The sequence below is a fragment of the Taudactylus pleione genome, unplaced genomic scaffold (assembly GCF_031769625.1).
Source record: "Taudactylus pleione unplaced genomic scaffold, aTauple2 ptg000162l, whole genome shotgun sequence".
NCBI classification, from domain to species: Eukaryota; Metazoa; Chordata; class Amphibia; order Anura; family Myobatrachidae; genus Taudactylus; species Taudactylus pleione.
This window is the reverse complement of record NW_028284564.1, coordinates 11,733,652-11,755,470: the sequence shown is the minus strand read 5'-3', so window position 1 is coordinate 11,755,470 and position 21,819 is coordinate 11,733,652. Positions and strand designations below refer to the sequence as shown.

At 45.6% G+C, this 21,819-nt stretch overlaps 1 protein-coding gene across 1 annotated transcript in view; it reads right to left on the bottom strand.

Annotated features, from left to right (window-relative positions):
* CHSY3 (chondroitin sulfate synthase 3) overlaps nucleotides 1–17,711 on the bottom strand; it is a 377,055-nt gene extending 359,344 nt beyond the window's left edge. The window contains exon 1 of the mRNA XM_088475172.1: nucleotides 16,907–17,711. Within this exon, the coding sequence (XP_088331298.1) occupies nucleotides 16,907–17,567 (661 nt within the window). The 5' untranslated portion in view covers nucleotides 17,568–17,711. The remainder of the gene's footprint in view (nucleotides 1–16,906) is intronic.
* Between the last annotated feature and the right edge of the window lie 4,108 nt (nucleotides 17,712–21,819).

Genomic DNA, 21,819 nt, shown 5'->3' with positions numbered 1-21,819 from the left:
TTTCATGGCATTCTCTGGGCCCACTAATCCATGTGGAAGGCACCCTCAACCGTTTTGGTTTATGAAACCATCCTTGCAGAGCAGGTACACCCATACATGCTTATTGTCTTCCCTGAGGCGGCTGGGATCTTCCAGCAAGACAATGCGACATGTCAAACAGCTAGAAAGGTCCAACAGTGGTTGGACAAGCATAACCAAGACTTCCAAGTTTGAATAGGAAGATCATAAAAAAATGTCAATGGGAAAGATATAAGTGAAAGTGTGAAGGTAGTGTAAATGTATGGAAAGGTAATAAGTGACAGTGTGAAGGTAGTGTAAATGTATGGAAAGGTAATAAGTGACAGTGTGAAGGTAGTGTAAATGTATGGAAAGGGAATAAGTGACAGTGTGAAGGTAGTGTAAATGTATGGAAAGGTAATAAGTGACAGTGTGAAGGTAGTGTAAATGTATGGAAAGGTAATAAGTGACAGTGTGAAGGTAGTGTAAATGTATGGAAAGGGAATAAGTGACAGTGTGAAGGTAGTGTAAATGTATGGAAAGGTAATAAGTGACAGTGTAAAGGTAGTGTAAATGTATGGAAAGGTAATAAGTGACAGTGTGAAGGTAGTGTAAATGCATGGAAAGGTAATAAGTGAGAGTGTGAAGGAAGTGTATATGTATGGAAAGGTAATAAGTGAGAGTGTGAAGGAAGTGTATATGCAGTGGCAAACGCAGGATTTCTAGAAGGGGGTTTCCAAATGCCTGATTTTAGAGTGAGTGTGGCCAGTCCATGAAGAGGGTAGAATTAGGACTTAACCAGCTTTAATATGTGTCATACAAAGTATATTGTGTGTCATAATTCCAGCATATAGAGGACCAGCAATCACAGTAACCATTAAATGCAGCAGTAAGGTCATCCTGTCTGAGCTGAATGGTTTTATTTTAGATGTGGGCACCATTCCAGAGTATTAGAGCAAGTCCGGGAGTCTGGGGGAGCAGCAGAGGAACCTAGCACTGGACATATATGTACATATTGGGCTCTATAGCAGCACATCCTTAACAGTGAATGTTTTCCAGATCTTCTAGTTGGTGCACAGGTTATTTATTACTAGCTGATACATGTTAAAAGATCCACAGGTGGTGCTAATTATTTCATTTGTGATACTGAGAAGAACATACAGCACTAGTAAAATTCTATTATATTCCTATTTCTATTAGGGTCATGGTGTGGGCTGGGGAATGGGGTTTCCAGGCAGACGGAAACCCCCCCTGCGTTTGCCTATGCGTATGGAAAGGTAATAAGTGACAGGATGGAGGTAGTATATATGTATGGAAAGGTAATAAGTGACAGTGTGAAGGTAGTGTAAATGTATGGAAAGGTAATAAGTGACAGTGTGAAGGTAGTGTAAATGTATGGAAAGGGAATAAGTGACAGTGTGAAGGTAATGTAAATGTATGGAAAGGTAATAAGTGACAGGATGGAGGTAGTGTAAATGTATGGAAAGGAAATAAGTGACAGTGTGAAGGAAGTGTAAATTTATGGAAAGGTAATAAGTGACAGGATGGAGGTAGTGTAAATGTATGGAAAGGGAATAAGTGACAGTGTGAAGGTAGTGTATATGTATGGAAAGGTAATAAGTGACAGTGTGAAGGTAGTGTATATGTATGGAAAGGTAATAAGTGACAGGATGGAGGTAGTGTAAATGTATGGAAAGGGAATAAGTGACAGTGTGAAGGTAGTGTATATGTATGGAAAGGTAGTAAGTGACAGTGTGAAGGTAGTGTATATGTATGGAAAGGGAATAAGTGACAGTGTGAAGGTAGTGTAAATGTATGGAAAGGGAATAAGTGACAGGATGGAGGTAGCGTAAATGTATGGAAAGATAATAAGTGACAGGATGGAGGTAGTGTATATGTATGGAAAGGTAATAAGTGACAGGATGGAGGTAGTGTAAATGTATGGAAAGGGAATAAGTGACAGTGTGAAGGTAGTGTATATGTATGGAAAGGTAGTAAGTGACAGTGTGAAGGTAGTGTATATGTATGGAAAGGGAATAAGTGACAGTGTGAAGGTAGTGTAAATGTATGGAAAGGTAATAAGTGACAGGATGGAGGTAGTGTAAATGTATGGAAAGGTAATAAGTGACAGGATGGAGGTAGTGTAAATGTATGGAAAAGGAATAAGTGACAGTGTGAAGGTAGTGTATATGTATGGAAAGGTAATAAGTGACAGTGTGAAGGTAGTGTATATGTATGGAAAGGTAATAAGTGACAGGATGGAGGTAGTGTAAATGTATGGAAAGGGAATAAGTGACAGAGTGAAGGTAGTGTATATGCATGGAAAGGTAGTAAGTGACAGTGTGAAGGTAGTGTATATGTATGGAAAGGGAATAAGTGACAGTGTGAAGGTAGTGTAAATGTATGGAAAGGGAATAAGTGACAGTGTGAAGGTAGTGTATATGTATGGAAAGGTAATAAGTGACAGTGTGAAGGTAGTGTAAATGTTTGGAAAGGGAATAAGTAACAGTGTGAAGGTAGTGTATATGTATGGAAAGGTAATAAGTGACAGTGTGAAGGTAGTGTATATGTATGGAAAGGTAATAAGTGACAGGATGGAGGTGTATGGAAAGGGAATAAGTGACAGTGTGAAGGTAGTGTATATGTATGGAAAGGGAATAAGTGACAGTGTGAAGGTAGTGTAAATGTATGGAAAGGGAATAAGTGACAGGATGGAGGTAGCGTAAATGTATGGAAAGGTAATAAGTGACAGGATGGAGGTAGTGTATATGTATGGAAAGGTAATAAGTGACAGGATGGAGGTAGTGTAAATGTATGGAAAGGGAATAAGTGACAGTGTGAAGGTAGTGTATATGTATGGAAAGGTAGTAAGTGACAGTGTGAAGGTAGTGTATATGTATGGAAAGGGAATAAGTGACAGTGTGAAGGTAGTGTATATGTATGGAAAGGTAATAAGTGACAGTGTGAAGGTAGTGTAAATGTTTGGAAAGGGAATAAGTGAAAGTGTGAAGGAAGTGTAAATGTATGGAAAGGTAATAAGTGACAGGATGGAGGTAGCGTAAATGTATGGAAAGGGAATAAGTGACAGTGTGAAGGTAGTGTATATGTATGGAAAGGTAATAAGTGACAGTGTGAAGATAGTGTATATGTATGGAAAGGTAATAAGTGACAGTGTGAAGGTAATGTAAATGTTTGGAAAGGGAATAAGTGAAAGTGTGAAGGTAGTGTATATGTATGGAAAGGTAATAAGTGACAGGATGGAAGTAGTGTAAATGTATGGAAAGGGAATAAGTGACAGTGTGAAGGTAATGTAAATGTATGGAAAGGGAATAAGTGAAACTGTGAAGGTAGTATAAATGTATGGGTAGTGTGATATGATCGGGGTAGGGGGTCCCTCTCCTGGGGTAGATGGACACCTCCTTACAAACAGCAGCCAGGAAACAGCACTCCAGTCGTGGATTTTCGTGCAAGCTGGTCAGCATCAGTTTTTATTGAGCAACATCAATAATCAATAATAAACAAACATAAAATAAATCCTAACCCGTCTGGGCTCTAACTAGACAGGAAATTCCCTCACTAACCGAACACTAACAAAAGTTTACATCCACAGTACCTTCTGGTTTGTAGCAAACAGTGTCTCAGAGCAAGCTAACCTGCAGCCTGCTCTCCCAGGTATGAGACACTCAGCTTATCTGAGCCACTTTCAGGTGCAAGCCCTAACGAGCCTGCTAACAGCCTGAAAGGCTCAACACCCGGTGTGGCCTGCTGAAGGAGCCCTCCCTCTCCTCACATCCACACCCCCAGGACCCATTCCGGCTTTTCACAAAAGCCGACATATCTAGTCTGCTTTGTCCAACAGACTTCTCCTGGGGTTTTAAAACACGCAAGATAGGAATCTGGGACAGATATAGAAGCATTCTACACTTCTCCAGCACTTCTATCACAGTAGGTAATAAGTGAAAGTGTGAAGGTAGTGTAAATGTATGGAAAGGGAATAAGTGACAGTGTGAAGGTAGTGTAAATGTATGGGTAGGTAATAAGTGACAATGTGAAGGTAATGTAAATGTATGGGTAGGTAATAAGTGACAATGTGAAGGTAGTGTAAATGTATGGAAAGGAGATAAGCTAAAGTGTGAAGGTAGTGTAAAAGTATGGAAAGGGAATAAGTGACAGTGTGAAGGTAGTGTAAATGTATGGAAAGGGAATAAGTAACAGTGTGAAGGTAGTGTAAATGTATGGAAAGGGAATAAGTGACAGTGTGAAGGTAGTGTAAATGTATGGAAAGGTAATAAGTGACAGGATGGAGGTAGTGTAAATGTATGGAAAGGTAATAAGTGACAGGATGGAGGTAGTGTAAATGTATGGAAAGGGAATAAGTGACAGTGTGAAGGTAGTGTATATGTATGGAAAGGTAGTAAGTAACAGTGTGAAGGTAGTGTATATGTATGGAAAGGGAATAAGTGACAGTGTGAAGGTAGTGTAAATGTATGGAATGGGAATAAGTGACAGTGTGAAGGTAGTGTAAATGTATGGAAAGGTAATAAGTGAAAGTGTGAAGGTAGTGTAAATGTATGGGTAGGTAATAAGTGACAATGTGAAGGTAATGTAAATGTATGGGTAGGTAATAAGTGACAATGTGAAGGTAGTGTAAATGTATGGAAAGGGGATAAGCTAAAGTGTGAAGGTAGTGTAAAAGTATGGAAAGGGAATAAGTGACAGTGTGAAGGTAGTGTAAATGTATGGAAAGGGAATAAGTAACAGTGTGAAGGTAGTGTAAATGTATGGAAAGGGAATAAGTGACAGTGTGAAGGTAGTGTAAATGTATGGAAAGGGAATAAGTGACAGTGTGAAGGTAGTGTAAATGTATGGAAAGGGAATAAGCTAAAGTGTGAAGGTAGTGTAAATGTATGGAAAGGGAATAAGTAACAGTGTGAAGGTAGTGTAAATGTATGGAAAGGGAATAAGTAACAGTGTGAAGGTAGTGTAAATGTATGGAAAGGGAATAAGTAACAGTGTGAAGGTAGTGTAAATGTATGGAAAGGGAATAAGTAACAGTGTGAAGGTAGTGTAAATGTATGGAAAGGTAATAAGTGACAGTGTGAAGGTAGTGTAAATGTATAGAAAGGTAATAAGTGACAGTGTGAAGGTAGTGTAAATGTATGGGTAGGTAATAAGTGACAGTGTGAAGGTAGTGTAAATGTATGGAAAGGTAATAAGTGACAGTGTGAAGGTAGTGTAAATGTATGGAAAGGTAATAAGTGAAAGTGTGAAGGTAGTGTAAATGTATGGAAAGGTAATAAGTGACAGTGTGAAGGTAGTGTAAATGTATGGAAAGGTAATAAGTGAAAGTGTGAAGGTAATGCAAATGTATGGAAAGGTAATAAGTGAAAGTGTGAATGTAGGGCTGGCACTTCCATTAGGCAGCTTTCGGCAGCTGCCTAAGGGCGCTGGACCTAAAGGAGCGGCACGCTGAGGATGCCTTGGAGAGGGGGCATGGTCTTGCCCCTGCCGTAAGCCACGCGAAGATATCTGGTGAAGGCTGCTTACCCCAGCTGCCCATCTACACCCGTCCTGCAAAGAAAGCTAAAAGAAAACCTCCATACAGCTAGAGCCGCGGGAGATAAACTGCAGCACCTGAGACCGGCGCCGTCACTGTGTCACCGTCCGGCCCAATCTGCTGCTTCGTCTGCAGTGACATTCTGCCTATGCTTTATGGCTACCGGCACTTGCGCCCCTCCTCCCGTCCTGTGCAGGGTCCCTGAGCCACAGTGCACAGAGGTTTCAGCCTGATGTCCTCTCCACCGGCGGGCTCTCCATGCATTCTGTGGTACATTACTCAGAGATAAGTAGGCTGGCGGATTATGTATGTATATGTGAAATATATATATATATATGCATACATGTATGTATGTATAGCTATATATGCGTATATGTGTGTATATATGTATATAAAAAATATGTATTTTTGGGTATGTATATTGGTATATAATGTCTAACCCTAAGTCCCCCTGGGAGCCCTAAACCTAACCCTCCCCCCCGCGGCTGTCCGCAACGGCGCCCGGCATCACTTCGATCGGGATGCCAGGCGCCGGTCTCCCGGCGTCGGTAAAATGACAAGCGTCTAGATGTAGAAGCCGGTCATTTAACCCTCGTCGGGATTAAGCAGTCGGGAATTCGGCTGTCGGGATTAGGTCCGCCAGCTTCCCGACTGCATACCCTACTGCTGAGTAGCAGCAATCCCTGCTCTCTCCCTGCCATGATGTGCTAGAGCCAGCCTGTCAGCTGTAACTACCACTGCTGTGATATTCCTAGCACCTTCATCTAGGTATGATGTTGTTTTAAACTAATTTATTGAAGCAAAAAATCATATTCTCTGCTTCCAAGATGCCTGCATCTGTTTGTATTCTGTGACCACCAGAATAACGCAAACAACTATTTCGTTCTCCGGCTGTCCTGCATTGAGCCCATTTTTCCAAGCTGAAGTCCTCTGCCCACTACCAATCGCAGCACTGGACCGTATTAAATGGGATTTGAGGATTTAATAGACACCAATCAGGAGGTGTTGCAGCAGAGTGACCAAACATATCCAGAACTTAGCGATTCCAGGTGCCAAAGTAGGAGCCTGGTGGTGGCAATGAGTTACCCACCCATGACGCAGTGATGGAAATCAGTAACAGAAAGCTACTGATGGTAAGAGGAATAGAGTAACTTCCTCACAATCTGTACCAGCCAGCAGAGTAAGGCCATCTGATCACACCCTTCCTAGAATGTCAACCTTGTTTTAGATTTTGAATCATGGTTTAAATCAGTGTTTCCAAACCTGGGTGCCTAAGGGCACTTGCAGGGGTGTCTCAGGTTGGTGGTCCAAATAAAATGATTTTTAGTCAGTGTAATAGGCTAAACCAGTGCGAATGACTGTCAATCACAAAATATGTGGACAAAAAGAAGCGCAGTCCTGTCAACCACCACTAAACTGAAACTAAAGGGGCCTATCCATTAGCAGATGTATTTCTGAGCGATGAAAGAAAAAAGATATCCCATGAAAATTCCGGTGGCTGTGCTGAACGATATCTGTCATGTACATGACAGATTTTGGCAAACGATGAACGATATCGCATGACATCATTCAGGGAGTGGATTTTTTTCTCTGCAGCGCTCTGTAGCTGCTGCTAATATCTTTCATCATTCACCGCATATAAACCGCATATATATTGCTAATATCGTACAGCTATATGCGATAATTGACCAACATGTTAGAGAGATGATAGATTCGATTTATCGGCCACGGGAGTGCGCTTCTGTCATCGTTCAGGGCCTATCCATTAGCAGATATAATGGACGATTGAACGATATATCGTTCAATCATTCATTTTATCTGCTAATGGATAGGCCCCTTAAGGGTGACATATAAACACAATTTACTTCATTTAATATTTGCTGAATTTCTCAATAAGAAACTTTTGGCCCAGGGGTGCCATGGAAAAAATGCTGATACTCTAGGGTGCCGTAATTTTAAAAACTTTAGGAACCACTAGTTTAAATGATTATGAACTTGGGGCTTTGTTGTCTCTGTAAACCATACTTGCTGACATTCAGCTCCCTCCTTCCGGGAGGGAGCTGAATGTTCAGCAAACAACGGGGGGCGTGACCGGGCTATGATAAAATATTGGGGGCAGGGGTGTGATCATGGCCTCGCCCCCTCTTCACAATGCGGAAATTAACGGCATTATGAAGTAGAGGGCAGGGGCCAAGATGACGCGATTCAGCGCCCCTACCGCTGTGGGTGTTTCTATCAATACTGCGGGGGGGGGCGGACGAGTTGCGGCCGCCAGGAGGCTTGGCTGCCTTTCCGGGGGGGCGGGAGCAGCACCAGATATTCGCGAGGCTCCCGGCCAAATCGGGAGGGTAGGCAAGCATGCTGTAGATGTATTATTTTAAACATAATCTGCCTCAAAATGCTCTTGTTGAAAGAGACATACAGACAGGGAAACAATGACAGTCAAATAATCTGACTTGCTACTAAACAGAGCCAATGATAAAGACGCAGATAACACTCAAATGATTTTGAGCCCAATCCACTGGAAGTAGTAGGATCATTTGTAAATCTATGTAAGTAACAAGGCCGATTTCTTCCCCGGTTATATTTAATTCATAACTGCAAATGATGTCTGGTTAATGATGCTATAATAATTACTTTTGCAAACTGAGAACACAAAGAAAGAAAATGTCTTTTAAGACTAGCAGCTCTGTCTCTCATAACAGCATCACTGTATAAAGTTAATTGAAAGCATGATTTACCATTTATGTATAGGCTATGACTGCCTATCTTCTTCTTGAGATATTTAATCTAGACTTAGAAACGGGAGTGTGCCTGTCCTTATTTAACTGTGTTTCTGGATCTAACCAAGGAAAGCTGAAGCTTCTGTTAAGAAATATCCAGACGGTGGGAGATGTATGGGGACGCCCACCTGCGGCTTTGCAAATCCAAGCATCTGCGTACAAAGACGCAGCACCGTTCGCAGATCATTCGATTATAGCAGTTCTGAGTAATGCTATAGCTACTGAGGATGGCTGCGGGAACTGAGATGCCAGAGACATTGTTATTGCCTACTGGATCGCAGATGCAGGCTGTGACACACTCCAAAAACAATCACAACAGACCTGCGATTTTTGTTGCCACTCCTCATTGCCTCCCACAAATGCTCCCTGTCAATCACACTGCCAATAAAAAGTCGCTGCGAGTGACTACAGTAACTTACAGATACGTTTACTGATAATCATTCAACTGTGTAAAAATTGGCACTGCGTGCATCTCTGAATCAGGCCCATAGTAAGCAGTGAAGAAGGTATTCCATTGGGAAAATGAAGGTCAAACTGAAATCTTAATGGCTGAGATGAACGCACGCCTGATTATTTTGTATTCTTTTGCACTGTGAATTGCACTGTGCATGCTCTGGTACTGGGAATACACTAGTATGAGGGATGCTGAGTTATACGTCTTTCCATAGCACCTCCACTTGTGACTGAGATGTACAGTAACTGGGCTGTAACAGGGGCGTTGTCGCATAGGCAAAGTTAAGTGAGGGCGTGTTAATGTAAAAGCGGCCTATGCTGACCTGAACGTGTAACCAGGTGTATGATGTAAAAAAAGTATAGGCTTCCGCAAGTGCACCATGATGATGATGATGATGGTCGTGACAAGTATAAAACCAAATGTACAGATATAGGGCGGATGCACTACAGAGATGGCAACTCTGCATATGGGCGAATATACGCATTTTGTACACGCAATACAGGAGTCACTACGGACGATTTGCATTCGATTCAGCATCAAGCCCTGAAACTCTATATAAACTGGTCAGACTGGAAGTCCACTGCTTTTAACACAGCTGCATATTTTATATGACTGAATCCACTGGCATCACCCAATCTAAAGGCCAGTAGTTTTATCATACGTAAGCTTGAAGAAGGTACTGCAACAAGAACTATGTTTGGAGTAGTTTGTACCAAGACAAATTTACTATAAATATAGTAAATATTCCAAATCACAGGTAATTTCTAATAAAAATATGAGATATGGTAAGAACTTACCCTTGTTATCTCTATTTCTACGAAGTCCATAGGGTTCCACAGGATACCTTGGGGTATAGGTGTGACGTCAGTCGCAGGGCACCAAAGAGTTAAGCTTTCAGCCTCCCAGGATGCACTAGGTCCCCCTCCTATACCCCGCCCCCGAGCCAAGGCATCTCAGTTAGTTACCAAGCCATAGGCCGGAGGAGGAGAAGGAAGAGAGAGAACAAAGATCTGGACACATACAAGAATCAGATTCTCACCAGAGGGAGACGGAAAAACCGGTGACCAGAGCAAAGCCCATCTGCAGCACAGGTGCGACAGGGCGGGAGTCCTGTGGAACCCTATGGACTTCGTAGAAATAGAGATAACAAGGGTAAGTTCTTACCATATCTCATATTTTCTACTTCAGGGTCCATAGGGTATCCACAGGATACCTTGGGGATGTCCCAAAGCAGTATCCTTTAAGGGTGGGGACGCTCCTGTGCAGAAAGGAGAATCCACCGCCCGAAGGAAGCATCCTGAGAGGCGAAGGTGTCAAACCTGTAATACCTCACGAAGGTATGGACAGAGGACCACGTAGCAGCCTTGCAGATCTGGACTGCAGAGGCACCACGTCGAGCTGCCCACGAAGGACCCACAGACCTAGTGGAATGAGCCTTCAGAGAAGGAGGAACCGCTAGGCCTTCATGAAGATAAGCTTCAGAAATAGCCATACGGATCCAGGCTGCCAAAGTTTGCTTTGAAGCAGGCCAACCCTTTTTACGGAAGCCATAGAGGACAAACAAAGCGTCCGACTTCCTAAACGAAGAAGTGCGGTCAACATAAGTCCTTAAGGCCCGCACAACATCCAAAGAGGCCTCACCCACGGAAAGACCCGGTGAGTTAAAGGCCGGAACAACGATTTCCTCGTTAACATGAAACTGGGAAACAACTTTGGGAAGAAACTCGGGCCGAGTGCGGAGTACTGCCCTGTTCCCATGAAAAACCAAGAAAGGGGGTCTACAAGAAAGAGCCCCTAACTCAGAAACACATCTGGCCGAAGCAATAGCCAGAAGGAAAACAGTCTTAGCTGTTTAGCCATTTAAGATCCACTGAGCCCAGTGGTTCAAACGGCGGTCCTTGGAGAGCCCTCAGGACCACAGCCAAATCCCAAGGCACCACAGGTGGAACAAAGGGCGGCTGAATGCGGACAACACCTTGCATAAAGGTGCGCACATCCGGGATTGTAGCAATCCTATGGTGAAACCAGACAGACAGGGCCGAAACCTGTACCTTCAAAGAAGCAAGGCGAAGCCCATGATCTAGTCCCGCTTGCAGGAAGGCGAGAATCCGAGACAGACGAAACTCCCGCGGTGCATAACCTCTCGGTCGACACCACTGGAAGAACGTATGCCACACGCGATGGTATATCCTCGCGGAAGACGGTTTCCGAGCTCACAACATGGTACGCACCACAGAGCTGGAAAACCCCCGAGACCTCAGCATGGCCATCTCAACAGCCACGCCGTCAAAGACAGCCGAGTCAGGTCCGGGTGATGACAAGGACCCTGAGACAGAAGGTCCGGTCGAAGCGGCAACCGCAGAGGACTGTCCACGGACAGACCCTGAAGGTCTGAGAACCAGTGCCGTCTGGGCCACGCGGGAGCTATCAACAGGAGCGTCCCTCCTTCCTGTTTGAATTTCCGGATTACCCGTGGAAGAAGGGAGACCGGAGGGAACAGGTATGCGAACCGGAATGTCCACCGGACAGACAGAGCATCCACCAGAGACGCCCCTTCGTCTCTTGTGCGAGACCCGTACACCGGCAACTTGTTGTTGTGCCGGGACGCCATGAGGTCGATCTCTGGAAGACCCCATCTGTCCACCAGTAGTTGAAAAACGTCCGGGTGCAGGGACCATTCCCCCGGATGAACGTCCTGGCGACTTAGAAAGTCCGCCTCCCAATTGAGCACTCCCGGGATGAAGACCGCTGATATGGCCGGAAGATTGCGCTCCGCCCAAACCAGGATCCGAGACACCTCTACGAGAGCCGCCCGGCTTCGGGTTCCTCCTTGCCTGTTTATGTAGGCCACGGTGGTAGCGTTGTCCGACTGGACCTGTACCGGGTGACCCTGGAGAAACCGATGTGCCTGCTGGAGAGCATTGAAGACCGCACAGAGTTCCAAGATATTGATTGGAAGCTCCGCTTCTGTCGGCGTCCACCTGCCCTGGAACAGATGTGGACCCGAAACTGCTCCCCAGCCCCGAAGACTGGCGTCCGTTGTCAACAGGACCCAATTTGGAACCCAGAACGGACGTCCCTCGCTGAGGTGGGTCGTCTGTAACCACCAAGCAAGGGACAGTAATAAAGCTGACAGTCTTGAGAAGAAAAATTACAGGCAGCAGCGCTAGCACAGTCACATACAATGCAAAGAAAATCAATTCCTGCACTAACAGCGCTGATCACTCAACTACACAGACACAGGGCCTGGTAGGACACAGCGCTGCATACACAGACCTGACCACAGCGGAGGAGAGGTATGCGGGGGGACCCAGACCACGATGCTTCCAATGCAGGCTTCCAGCAGCGTTCACCATACTTCAGAAAAGATGGCCGCCGAGGAGCAGAGCGAAGGCTGGCCTGGGGGAGGAGCGCTGACACAGGGCCAGTCAGCACAGTGCAGAGAGGGCTGTGTGCAGCGGGGGAGGCGCCGGCTGTGAGACAGGGAAGGCGCGCTCCCCTGGCATGCATTTAACCCCTGGGACGCCGCAGCGCTACCGCTCTGCTGCGGTCCGCTGTCCCAGGGGGTAGTGGAAGCGCAGGTTGGTCACCTGGCTCCACGCTGCAGCCAGTCCCCAGGGAGCCCCCTGCCTGGGGACTTAGGACCATGTGATCAGCGGGGACCCACCGCGGGACCCCGCTGCTTACCTCTGTCCCCCTTGAATCCGGCCATGGTCCGGAACATCTGGGGTCACCGCTAGCTGTGACCCCAGATGCCCACCAGCATCCCCGGATCAGTACCGGCATTCTGGTACTGGCGGGGTGTAGGGAAGACAGCATGGACATCAGGACTGACTGTCCATGCTGTTCATCCAGATGTGCAGCCACAGCTGCATGAAGAAAAAGCTTCAGGGGCTCTTCTAGCCCCCACTCCAACAGGTGCACCCGACTCCGGCCGGGCACCAAACTAAACTGAGATGCCTTGGCTCGGGGGCGGGGTATAGGAGGGGGACCTAGTGCATCCTGGGAGGCTGAAAGCTTAACTCTTTGGTGCCCTGCGACTGACGTCACACCTATACCCCAAGGTATCCTGTGGATACCCTATGGACCCTGAAGTAGAAAATATAGATTGCTGAGCCCAATCTTATTCATAATATACTTGTCTGCCAACAATAATATTATTAACAGTTGTTTATAGAGTATTCACATATTCTGCAGAGCTTTACAGAACATATTTTAAACAGTCATAGTAGTCCCTGTCCCCGTGGAGGAGACAGATGCTAGATGTCCACCTGGTCCTCTAGCATCTGTAGGGCAGCACATAGCATATAGCATTACCCAAAAGTGCCGAGAATGCTGGCACCACCGGGAGAAGATGCAGAAAGTTGCATCTTCTCCCGTGAAACCCCTGACAACGAGCATGGAACCCCTGACAACGAGCATGGAACCCCTGTCAACGAACATGGAACCCCTGTCAACGAACATGGAACCCAGGGCCTGATTCAGAGCCGGACGCTCTGACTAGAGCGCTCGCTCTGAATCAGGGCCGGCCTAGCTTAAAATGGAGCGGCCTCGTGGCCGCTCGCATAGCTGTGGGTGACCACCCACAGCTTATGCGAGCGGCCAAAAAGATGGTCCCGATGGTCAAGACCATCGCGACCATCGGGCTTGCGACGAGACCCTGCGGTAGGGTCACGCTGCCGCAAGCCCAGGAGTGCTTTCGGCTTTATCAGAGCCAAAAACACTCCCACTGACATCACTAGTGATGTTAGTGGGGCCGGACCCAGACGGTAGGCGTTCCCTGTCGCTCGCCGGGTCTTGCGCATGCCCACGGCGGAGGCGCCTCCGTCGTGCGCATGCGCATTTGGGTAACATCGACCCGCTTGCGAGCGTACAGAGCTCGCGAGCGCGTCTGAATGAGAACCCCAGAGCATAAAACCCCTGACAACGAGCATGGAACCCCTGACAACGAGCATGGAACCCCTGTCAACGAACATGGAACCTCTGTCAACAGGCATGAAACCCAAAGCATAAAACCCCTGACAACGAGCATGAGACCACTGACAACGAGCATGAAACCCCGGGCAATTAGCATGGAACCACTGGCAACGAGCAGGTAATTTAAAAGTAATTAGAAGCCTTACTGTGGAGCATAAAATGGTGTCAGGGCCAAAGATGTATGTGGAATAATATGTAATGAGCATTACAGTGTGTTCGATAATGTGTAATGGGCATTATGGTGTGAGCATGTGTAATGATATTTATGGTGTGTGGAATGTGTAATGGGCATTATGGTGTGTGGCATAATGTGCAATGGGCATTACGGTGTGTGGCATAATGTACAATGGGCATTATGGTGTGTAGCATTATGTTCAATGGGAATTACGGTGTGTGGAATAATGTGTAATGGGTTTTATGGTGTGTGGCATATTGTGTAATGGCCATTACAGTGTGTGGCATATTGTGTAATGGCCATTACAGTGTGTGACATATTGTGTATTGTGGAGTGTGGCTTATTGTGTAATAGGCATTATGGTGTGTGGCATAATGTGTAACAGGCATTACGGTGTGTGGCATAATGTGCAATGGGCATTACGGTGTGTGGCATAATGTGAAATGAGCATTACGGTGTGTGGCATAATGTGTAATGGGCATTATGGTGTGCGGAATAATGTGTAACGGACATTATGGCGTGTGGAATAATGTGTAATGGGCATTATAGGTGTGTAATGGGCATTAGGGTGTGTGGCATAATGTGTAATGGACATTACGGTGTGTGGAATAATTTGTAATGGGCACTATGGAGTGTGGCATAATGTGTAAGAAGCATTACTATAAGGAGGAAAAATGACAAATTATGTAAACTGTCTGTGGGGGGTGGGAGCGCATTTTTTACTGTTTGCATAAGGAGCAGAATTGCATAGAAATGGCACTGTATTAGTTTTACCAAAATGCCATGGGGTGGGGGGAGCTCCAGAAACTCTTTTGACAGGGGGGAGCAAAATTTATAGTTACACCACTGGGGTCTATTTATTATGATGAGAACAGTCAAAACTCCTGAGAAAATGACACTTTTCACCAGAAAACAACTATCACATTGGTCTTGTAATTTATGAAAAGGAGTGCTAGAGAGTTCTATGGCGTTAGTTTATTTACTGGCACTTTGTATTATTCTGCAAAGTAATGGCATCAGGACAGAGTTAACTTAGCAGTGCTCTAAGGCAGTAAAGCTTACCACTGTGCCACCATGCAGACCAATACATATTGGCTACAGTATTCTACAGCTCAATGACTGCAGTCATTCATACAACTTGGAAAATGCCTCTGTATTATGACAGTAACCACCAAATAATACTGTGTAAGTCAGATTTATGACAGTTACCACCAAATAATACTGTGTAAGTCAGATTACTCTTAAAAAAAAACTGTATCTTCAGTACAGCAATATATAATTAAATCTACAGTACACCCTTTCAAAGTAATTTAATTACAAATGTTAAGTTAATATGATGTTATTGCTATTAGTAAACCACCAACAAATTCTGAAGTGCAGCAGAACAGTTAAGATGAAGCTATTAAATCATTTACACCATGAATCTTCAACCAGTATACTAGGACAGAACGATACTGTATGGTATGGTTAGTCAACCTGTGGCTCTTTCCAGCCGGTGTGGAACTACAAAACACAGTACGCACGGCCATGCTGGAATTTGTTACAGCTGCAGAAGCGCATGTTACCTACAGTACCTCTGATGTACCGGTTGCCTAAAAACACCCTGAGGAATAGTCATCTAATAACAAGTAAGGTATTCTTGTGCTGATTAAGGACAGTACTGTATTTCAAGGATTTTAAATATTTGACATTCCCTTCTATATGTAAACAAGAGGGTTTACATAAGACCCATTCTGTGTAGTCCTGCCAATGCACGGCCAGCATGGTGATAATGAGATCTAGCTCTTTTTAAGACACTGCAACAGTAATTGAAAGCTACAATAGGTTTATTGCCAATAAAAGTGTGCACAAGAGTGGTTCAATTAGCTAACAAAGGTATGCAGAAGAGCCTGGACGTGGACAAAATGTACATCATTGCCAGCCATCCAGCCAGTTTGTGACAGTCAGTAAAACATGTCACATTTTGATCTGTCAGTATTATGAAAGTAGAAGTCAGACCCCTACTGACACACACAAAGGTGTCACTTGAATGATTTTGGGAATGTTTACTAACTCCTAAAGCCATATATTTTTGAAGATTCTGCTACTGCTATTAGTTCTGGACATATTCTGCTGCAGCAAAGCAATGAGTTAGTAAACAGTGATATAGCTGTTACTAGTTTTCTTTAACCTTTGTCATCAAAATAAATTCTCCTGGGTAAGCAATTGTGGCTGGGAAGGTGTGAAGTCTGTGCACTGATCCTCACACTGAGGTGCTGTGAGTGATTGCAGGAACAATGAATCAGGACTTTATTTTCTGTGACTCAGCCACTCACCATATAGTCTCTTTGTGGTCTGACCTCAGGCATTACTTGTTCCTGCCATTGCTATACTAACCACTCGGCTTATAATATTACTTGTTATACTGGAAAATTGTGCAGTCATACATTTTTTTAAAAATATGATGGTCTGCAAAGGCATTTATTTGCTATGTAATAATGCATATTTATGTAATATGATGCCTGGATTTTTTTCTTTTTTGATACAGACGTGTTCTAATATTTTCCACCAAAAGGTAACAGCCTGGTGGTATGTATGTTGTAATAGGTAATACCCTATGACATATGGGGATAATTGTGGTTTCTTGCAAGCACCTATGCACATTAGTCTGATGATTCTTTGTTGTACCTGGAAGGTAAGGGGTTACATAGAATGGGTTTATTTCAGTGAATGATAACAGGTACCAAATGATAAAGGTGACTGGACTGTAGTATCATCGTGTTGGTGTGAGCACTGACTGGCATCTATCAGACTCAAGCTAGTACTTGACTTCTTTATTGGCTGAATTGATCCCCAGGTATCAAACTCTACAAACTCAGCAAAACAACTGCTTTCCAGAGACTGTACATGTGATTGTGTCAGTATACAGATATATAATATTGGCATTGATGTCTGCTGGCCCATGTCATAGCATCTGTACTTGCCTTTGATGTACACATCGTCATCAGCTCTCATAAACCACTCATACTTATCCAAGTAATTGTCATGCATGTGCTTGATCATCATGAAAGATTTTTTCTGGGGAGGGTATGAGTCGTCCACCCCAGGCAGGGAAATAACCGGTACCGGTTCTGGGAGCTGGATCTCTTCTGAGCCCTGGCTGGAGAAAAACTCCACTTTCCCCGGGATATACGGTGCCCAGGTCCGGTATGCTGCAACCGCCCGGGTATCCAGGTACTTCTTAGCCGTCATCACCCCAACATAGAGGAAATTTCTAGGGCTCTCCTCTGGGGGACCCCAGTTGCCACTTCCATTGTACGTCCCCCCGTGCTTGCCGGTGCCATTATTATTGCTGCTCTCCTTCCTATTTCCCATCTCCTCTGCTCCAAGTCCAGTGGTCGGGCTGCCCATGGGCACCGTGCCCTGTCTGTGCACAGGCTCATCCCTGGCGGGGATCCTCGTGTCCCCATGCTGCCCAGGCTGCATCCTCTCCCCCCCTCGGCTGTAGTAAGAGCAGACATTGGACCTTCGTTTCTTCTCGCTCATCTCAGCTACTTTGGGGGCAATCAGCCAAGAGGCTGCTGTAAATCCCAGGATTAGTCCCACTACCACACTCATCCATGGTCTCCGGGACCTCACAGCCATCCTCAGCGGCAGGATCTTACTAGCCTCACAGTGACTGCACTCTCTCCCCTGCCTCCTGCCGGCGCTGCTGTGGCTGTACAGCGCTCCGCACACCGCCGGCGTCTCTGGCTTTGTTAGGAGGAGTAAAAGTTGCCGGGCAGAGGAAGCCTGGAGCAGCCCGTGCAGCAGCAGCAGCAGCAGCAGTAGTGTCTGAGCTGCCAGCCTGTCACTGCTGCTCGCACCTCCTCCTAGCCCTGTACAGCGTGCTGCAGCTGCTCATCCTCCTCCTCCTGCTCCACCTTCTCCTGCTCCCACCAACCCAGCCAGCAGCTCCTCCACACCCTCTGGGCATCATCATTCCACCTCTGCTGCCCCAAGCCCACCCAGACCTGCCAGTGCCATCACTCAAGGACCTGCTGTTGGGAGTTACTAGGATACACTGAGAGTCTGAGCTGCAGATTTCAGACCCCATCACAAGGCGACCACCACCTCCTCCCTGCTTCCATACTTTCTCTTCCTGCAGTCACCTCCCCTCAGCCTCAGCGTTTGTATCGCTATAGGAACAGTGGGGAGTGGGCTGCACCGAGATGCAGCAGCTACTGGGCTCTTATGTCACTCTAAGATTGGGAAGAGGGGGGGGGGGGTGTAGTCCATGTGCTTACTGGAGGTTTCTTCATGTACAATGTAACCAATTGTCTCTAGTGAGAGTGATCATATATACACATGGTAACTCTAAACACATGAATCATTCTACTTGAGGAGGTTTATTTAAAGGACCTGCTGCTGCAGTTTGTATTAGTCCCAACCACCTTAGAGTATAAACTTTAATAGACTGCTACTTTTTTATTTGCACTCATTCAAAATATACTGTTTATTTACATACACAGTTTAAAAATCTATTCTATTAATAATGATTAACATTACTGGGATCTCTGGACAAGATGGCTCTGAGATGAATTAATGAATGCTGATAAAAATCAATAAATAATCCTAAAGAAAAAAATACTAATATGCATGAATTCAATATCATACAGGTTAATTAAAAGATGTATTTTTTTTACTTACATGTGCAGCCTACCCAGTCATTGTAACACATAGTATGGGATGGGCATGGGATGCTGGCGCTTGGGATCCCAATGGTCAGAATCCCGACCGCGGAATCCCGGCAGGGTTAGGATACCGACACTTGTCGGTCAGTATCCTAACCCTCCCCCTCTTCCCTACCCTAACCCTCCCTCCCCGGTGCCTGACCCTAACCCTCCCCCCTAGTGTTTAAACACTAACCTTTAACCCTCCCCCTAACCCCAGTACTTACCGGCAGGATGCTGGCGCTGGCATTCTGACAACTACATCCCATACAATAATTGATGCTTACAATGGAAAGTCAGTGAATAGCAGGTACTGTGATCCAAAATTGTGGCCATGAATACTGATTTTGGGGCAGCAAGGTGGCACAGTGGATAACTTTGCAGTCTCACCGCATGGAGATCACAGGTTACTTTATATTGCTACCAGGGCCCATTTTCTGTGTAGTTTATATGTTCTTCCAGTGCTTGCACGGGATTCCTCCAGGTGCTCCAGTTTCCTTCATTAGTCTGAGAAAATGAACCTTAGTGTCTGTGTGTGTATTTGAAGAGAATATAGACTGTAGTTTTACTCCACTGGTACAGGGGTTGAGGGGGAGAACTATCAAATCTTTGGTGGAGATGTATCAAACTTTGGAGAGAGCTAATGCACTAACCAATCAGCTTCTTACTGTCATTATTCAATCATAGCCTGTAAATTGACAGTTAGAAGCTGATTGGTTGGTACTTTATCTCTCTCCAAGGCTTAGTACATATCTCTCCAAATCACTCCCTCAGTTTATTATTTCTTCCTACTACATGTCTGTCTAGCAGCTGTGCAGTGAGAGCTGGATACCCCCTTCCCCTTCTCCCCATCCTCACACCTCTCCCTGACTGTCTGGCTCCCTCTTTTCCCCACAGCTCTGTTTAGATGCACAAGATTTTTCCCCAAGTCCTGGACTTGTCTACAACCCAACAACCACCATCTATGACTCCCAACAAATGTGTCATTGCATCACTATGCCTCATGTTTCATTAGGAAGTGGGCAGGATGCAGTAGGGTTGCCGTGGGGACGCCCAAAAATTTGTGAGTCTTCCAGATGTTCTGGGAGAGTAAGTAAGCATGGATTACACATGGGGCTAATACAGAGAGAACACAAATCAACCGGAATTGCTCTGCATTGTGTGCACAGTACTAAATGTGTTTGTTCACTTGTATGTAGAGTTGTATGCCTTTCTGCAGCCTGATCACAGACCACCCCTATCCATTTGCACTAACACCAGCCCTATACTAGCTTCAAAAGCAAATTTTAACACATATGTACAACTCTGCATAATTCCATATGAAACACCCACTCTGGATTACTTTTGAGCACCATGTTACACACACTTACAGCCCTTCAGTCACAGGTAGAGATGCATTCAGTGTGTGTAGATCTGCATCACATGTAGTTGCATATACTTGGTACCAGAGCATGTGCAAATTCAAAAGCTGCAAGGTTTTGCTTTGCAAATGGATATGTGTCCAACACTTTCAATACAATATAAATAACTAATAATAAATCATAAATAAATATACAGTATGCCCCCAGTGGCATCACTAAGGTGGTGTGGGCTTCACCGGATAACACCATTAGACTCTGTGACACCAAAATAGCAGAGCTGCTCTGCTATTTTGGTGTCACGCCCTCAGATGCCGTCATCACCCACTGGGATGGTGTCACCGAGCAAAGGTGATGCACGTGTCATCCAAAATGTCATACATCAGGGGGCTTTGCATCACGGACACGAGGCCATACTGCCTTTTATGTACCCCTTTGGCGTGTGCGTGCAAGGAGTCCTAAGTGCTGCACTGGGTGAAACCAATCCTAGTGGCACTACTGTATGCCCCTCAATTCGATAACATATTGCCTTACACAAATGTACAGAATAACACCACATCAGTATACTGTACAACCCCATACCAGTATGCTGTAAAGACCACGTGCCACTGTTTCAGATGCAGTTGTAGTGTGATATTTTCACCTAAATTTGCATTGTGAACTAAGAAATAACACAGGAATATATCAAAAATCACTTGCAGGGACAGAGATTGTGATAAAGCTCTGTCCCTGCAAACCCCCTTTCTACACTTCTCAATGTATTTTTTACAAAACATACAGTGAGAAGGTGCCGCTGCCGGCTCCCTCAAGACAAATGGAACTATTGACTTTTAGGTGTGCTCATGCCTGCCAAGAGCCGCACCGGGCCCAGCTAAAAGGGGGCGTGGCCTATTTGTGGGAGGCGTGGCCATGCCCCCTTAGGTAAAAAACAAGTAACATTTTGCAGCGCTGCTTCTCTGGCAGGGGGGGGCACAGTGAACCCCTCAGCCCGGCGCATAACCAGTGGGTGCGCGATCAGCTTGGCTGATCCCCCCACAGGCATAGGAGACTGCTGTGGCTGCTTCTTAGCAGCCGCGAGCAGTCTCCCAGTGCAGCCCAGCACACAGCAGCGCGTCCTGGCCTGCTGTGATGTAAGAGGGGGGGGGGACAGTGCCGGATCCGGGCCCCTCCAGCAAGCCCGGGCTCGGGTAATTAGTACCTGCTCCCCCCGCCTCTCGGTGCCCCTGGTGTGCTGCTGCAACACCTTCATTGCTGTGACTGTGGCTGATTCCTCCTGACCACTTTCTTTGGATCAGGAATGCATGATAGAAGGCAGCAAAATGTCAGAATGCTGGATTCAACACAGTACTGCTTCTCCGACCAGCTCTGTTTCTCTCTGCAAATGTGGATCACACGTATGCACCTCACTGGAAACCTGAACTTGGGCACCTAGTAGCAGCTTCTTCAAATATAATATATATAAAAAACTTAATTTCTGTACATTCTGTGTATGCGTATGCATGGCAGTGCGCATGGGTGAACCAGTGCGAAAGTTCAGGAAGCGTTCACTCGCTGCGCATAGACAGCCCAGCAGAGTGAGTGAGAGGAGAACCTGTTTGTGGGTGGTAACAGGGGCTGGCCACTAGAAACGGGGAGTGGAGGTGCGAACGCAGGCGTGCCTGAGCATCTTATCGCCATTTCAGAGGCGTGCATAATTAAGAGGCAGCGACATAGTAAACGTCACCTGGTTGTATTTCACACTGAAGTGCTCGCAGTGCTTGCGGTAGGGTATAGTCAACCTAAGCGCTGCGTTCGCTTCCGATGGTACCCAATGGTTGCATACACTTC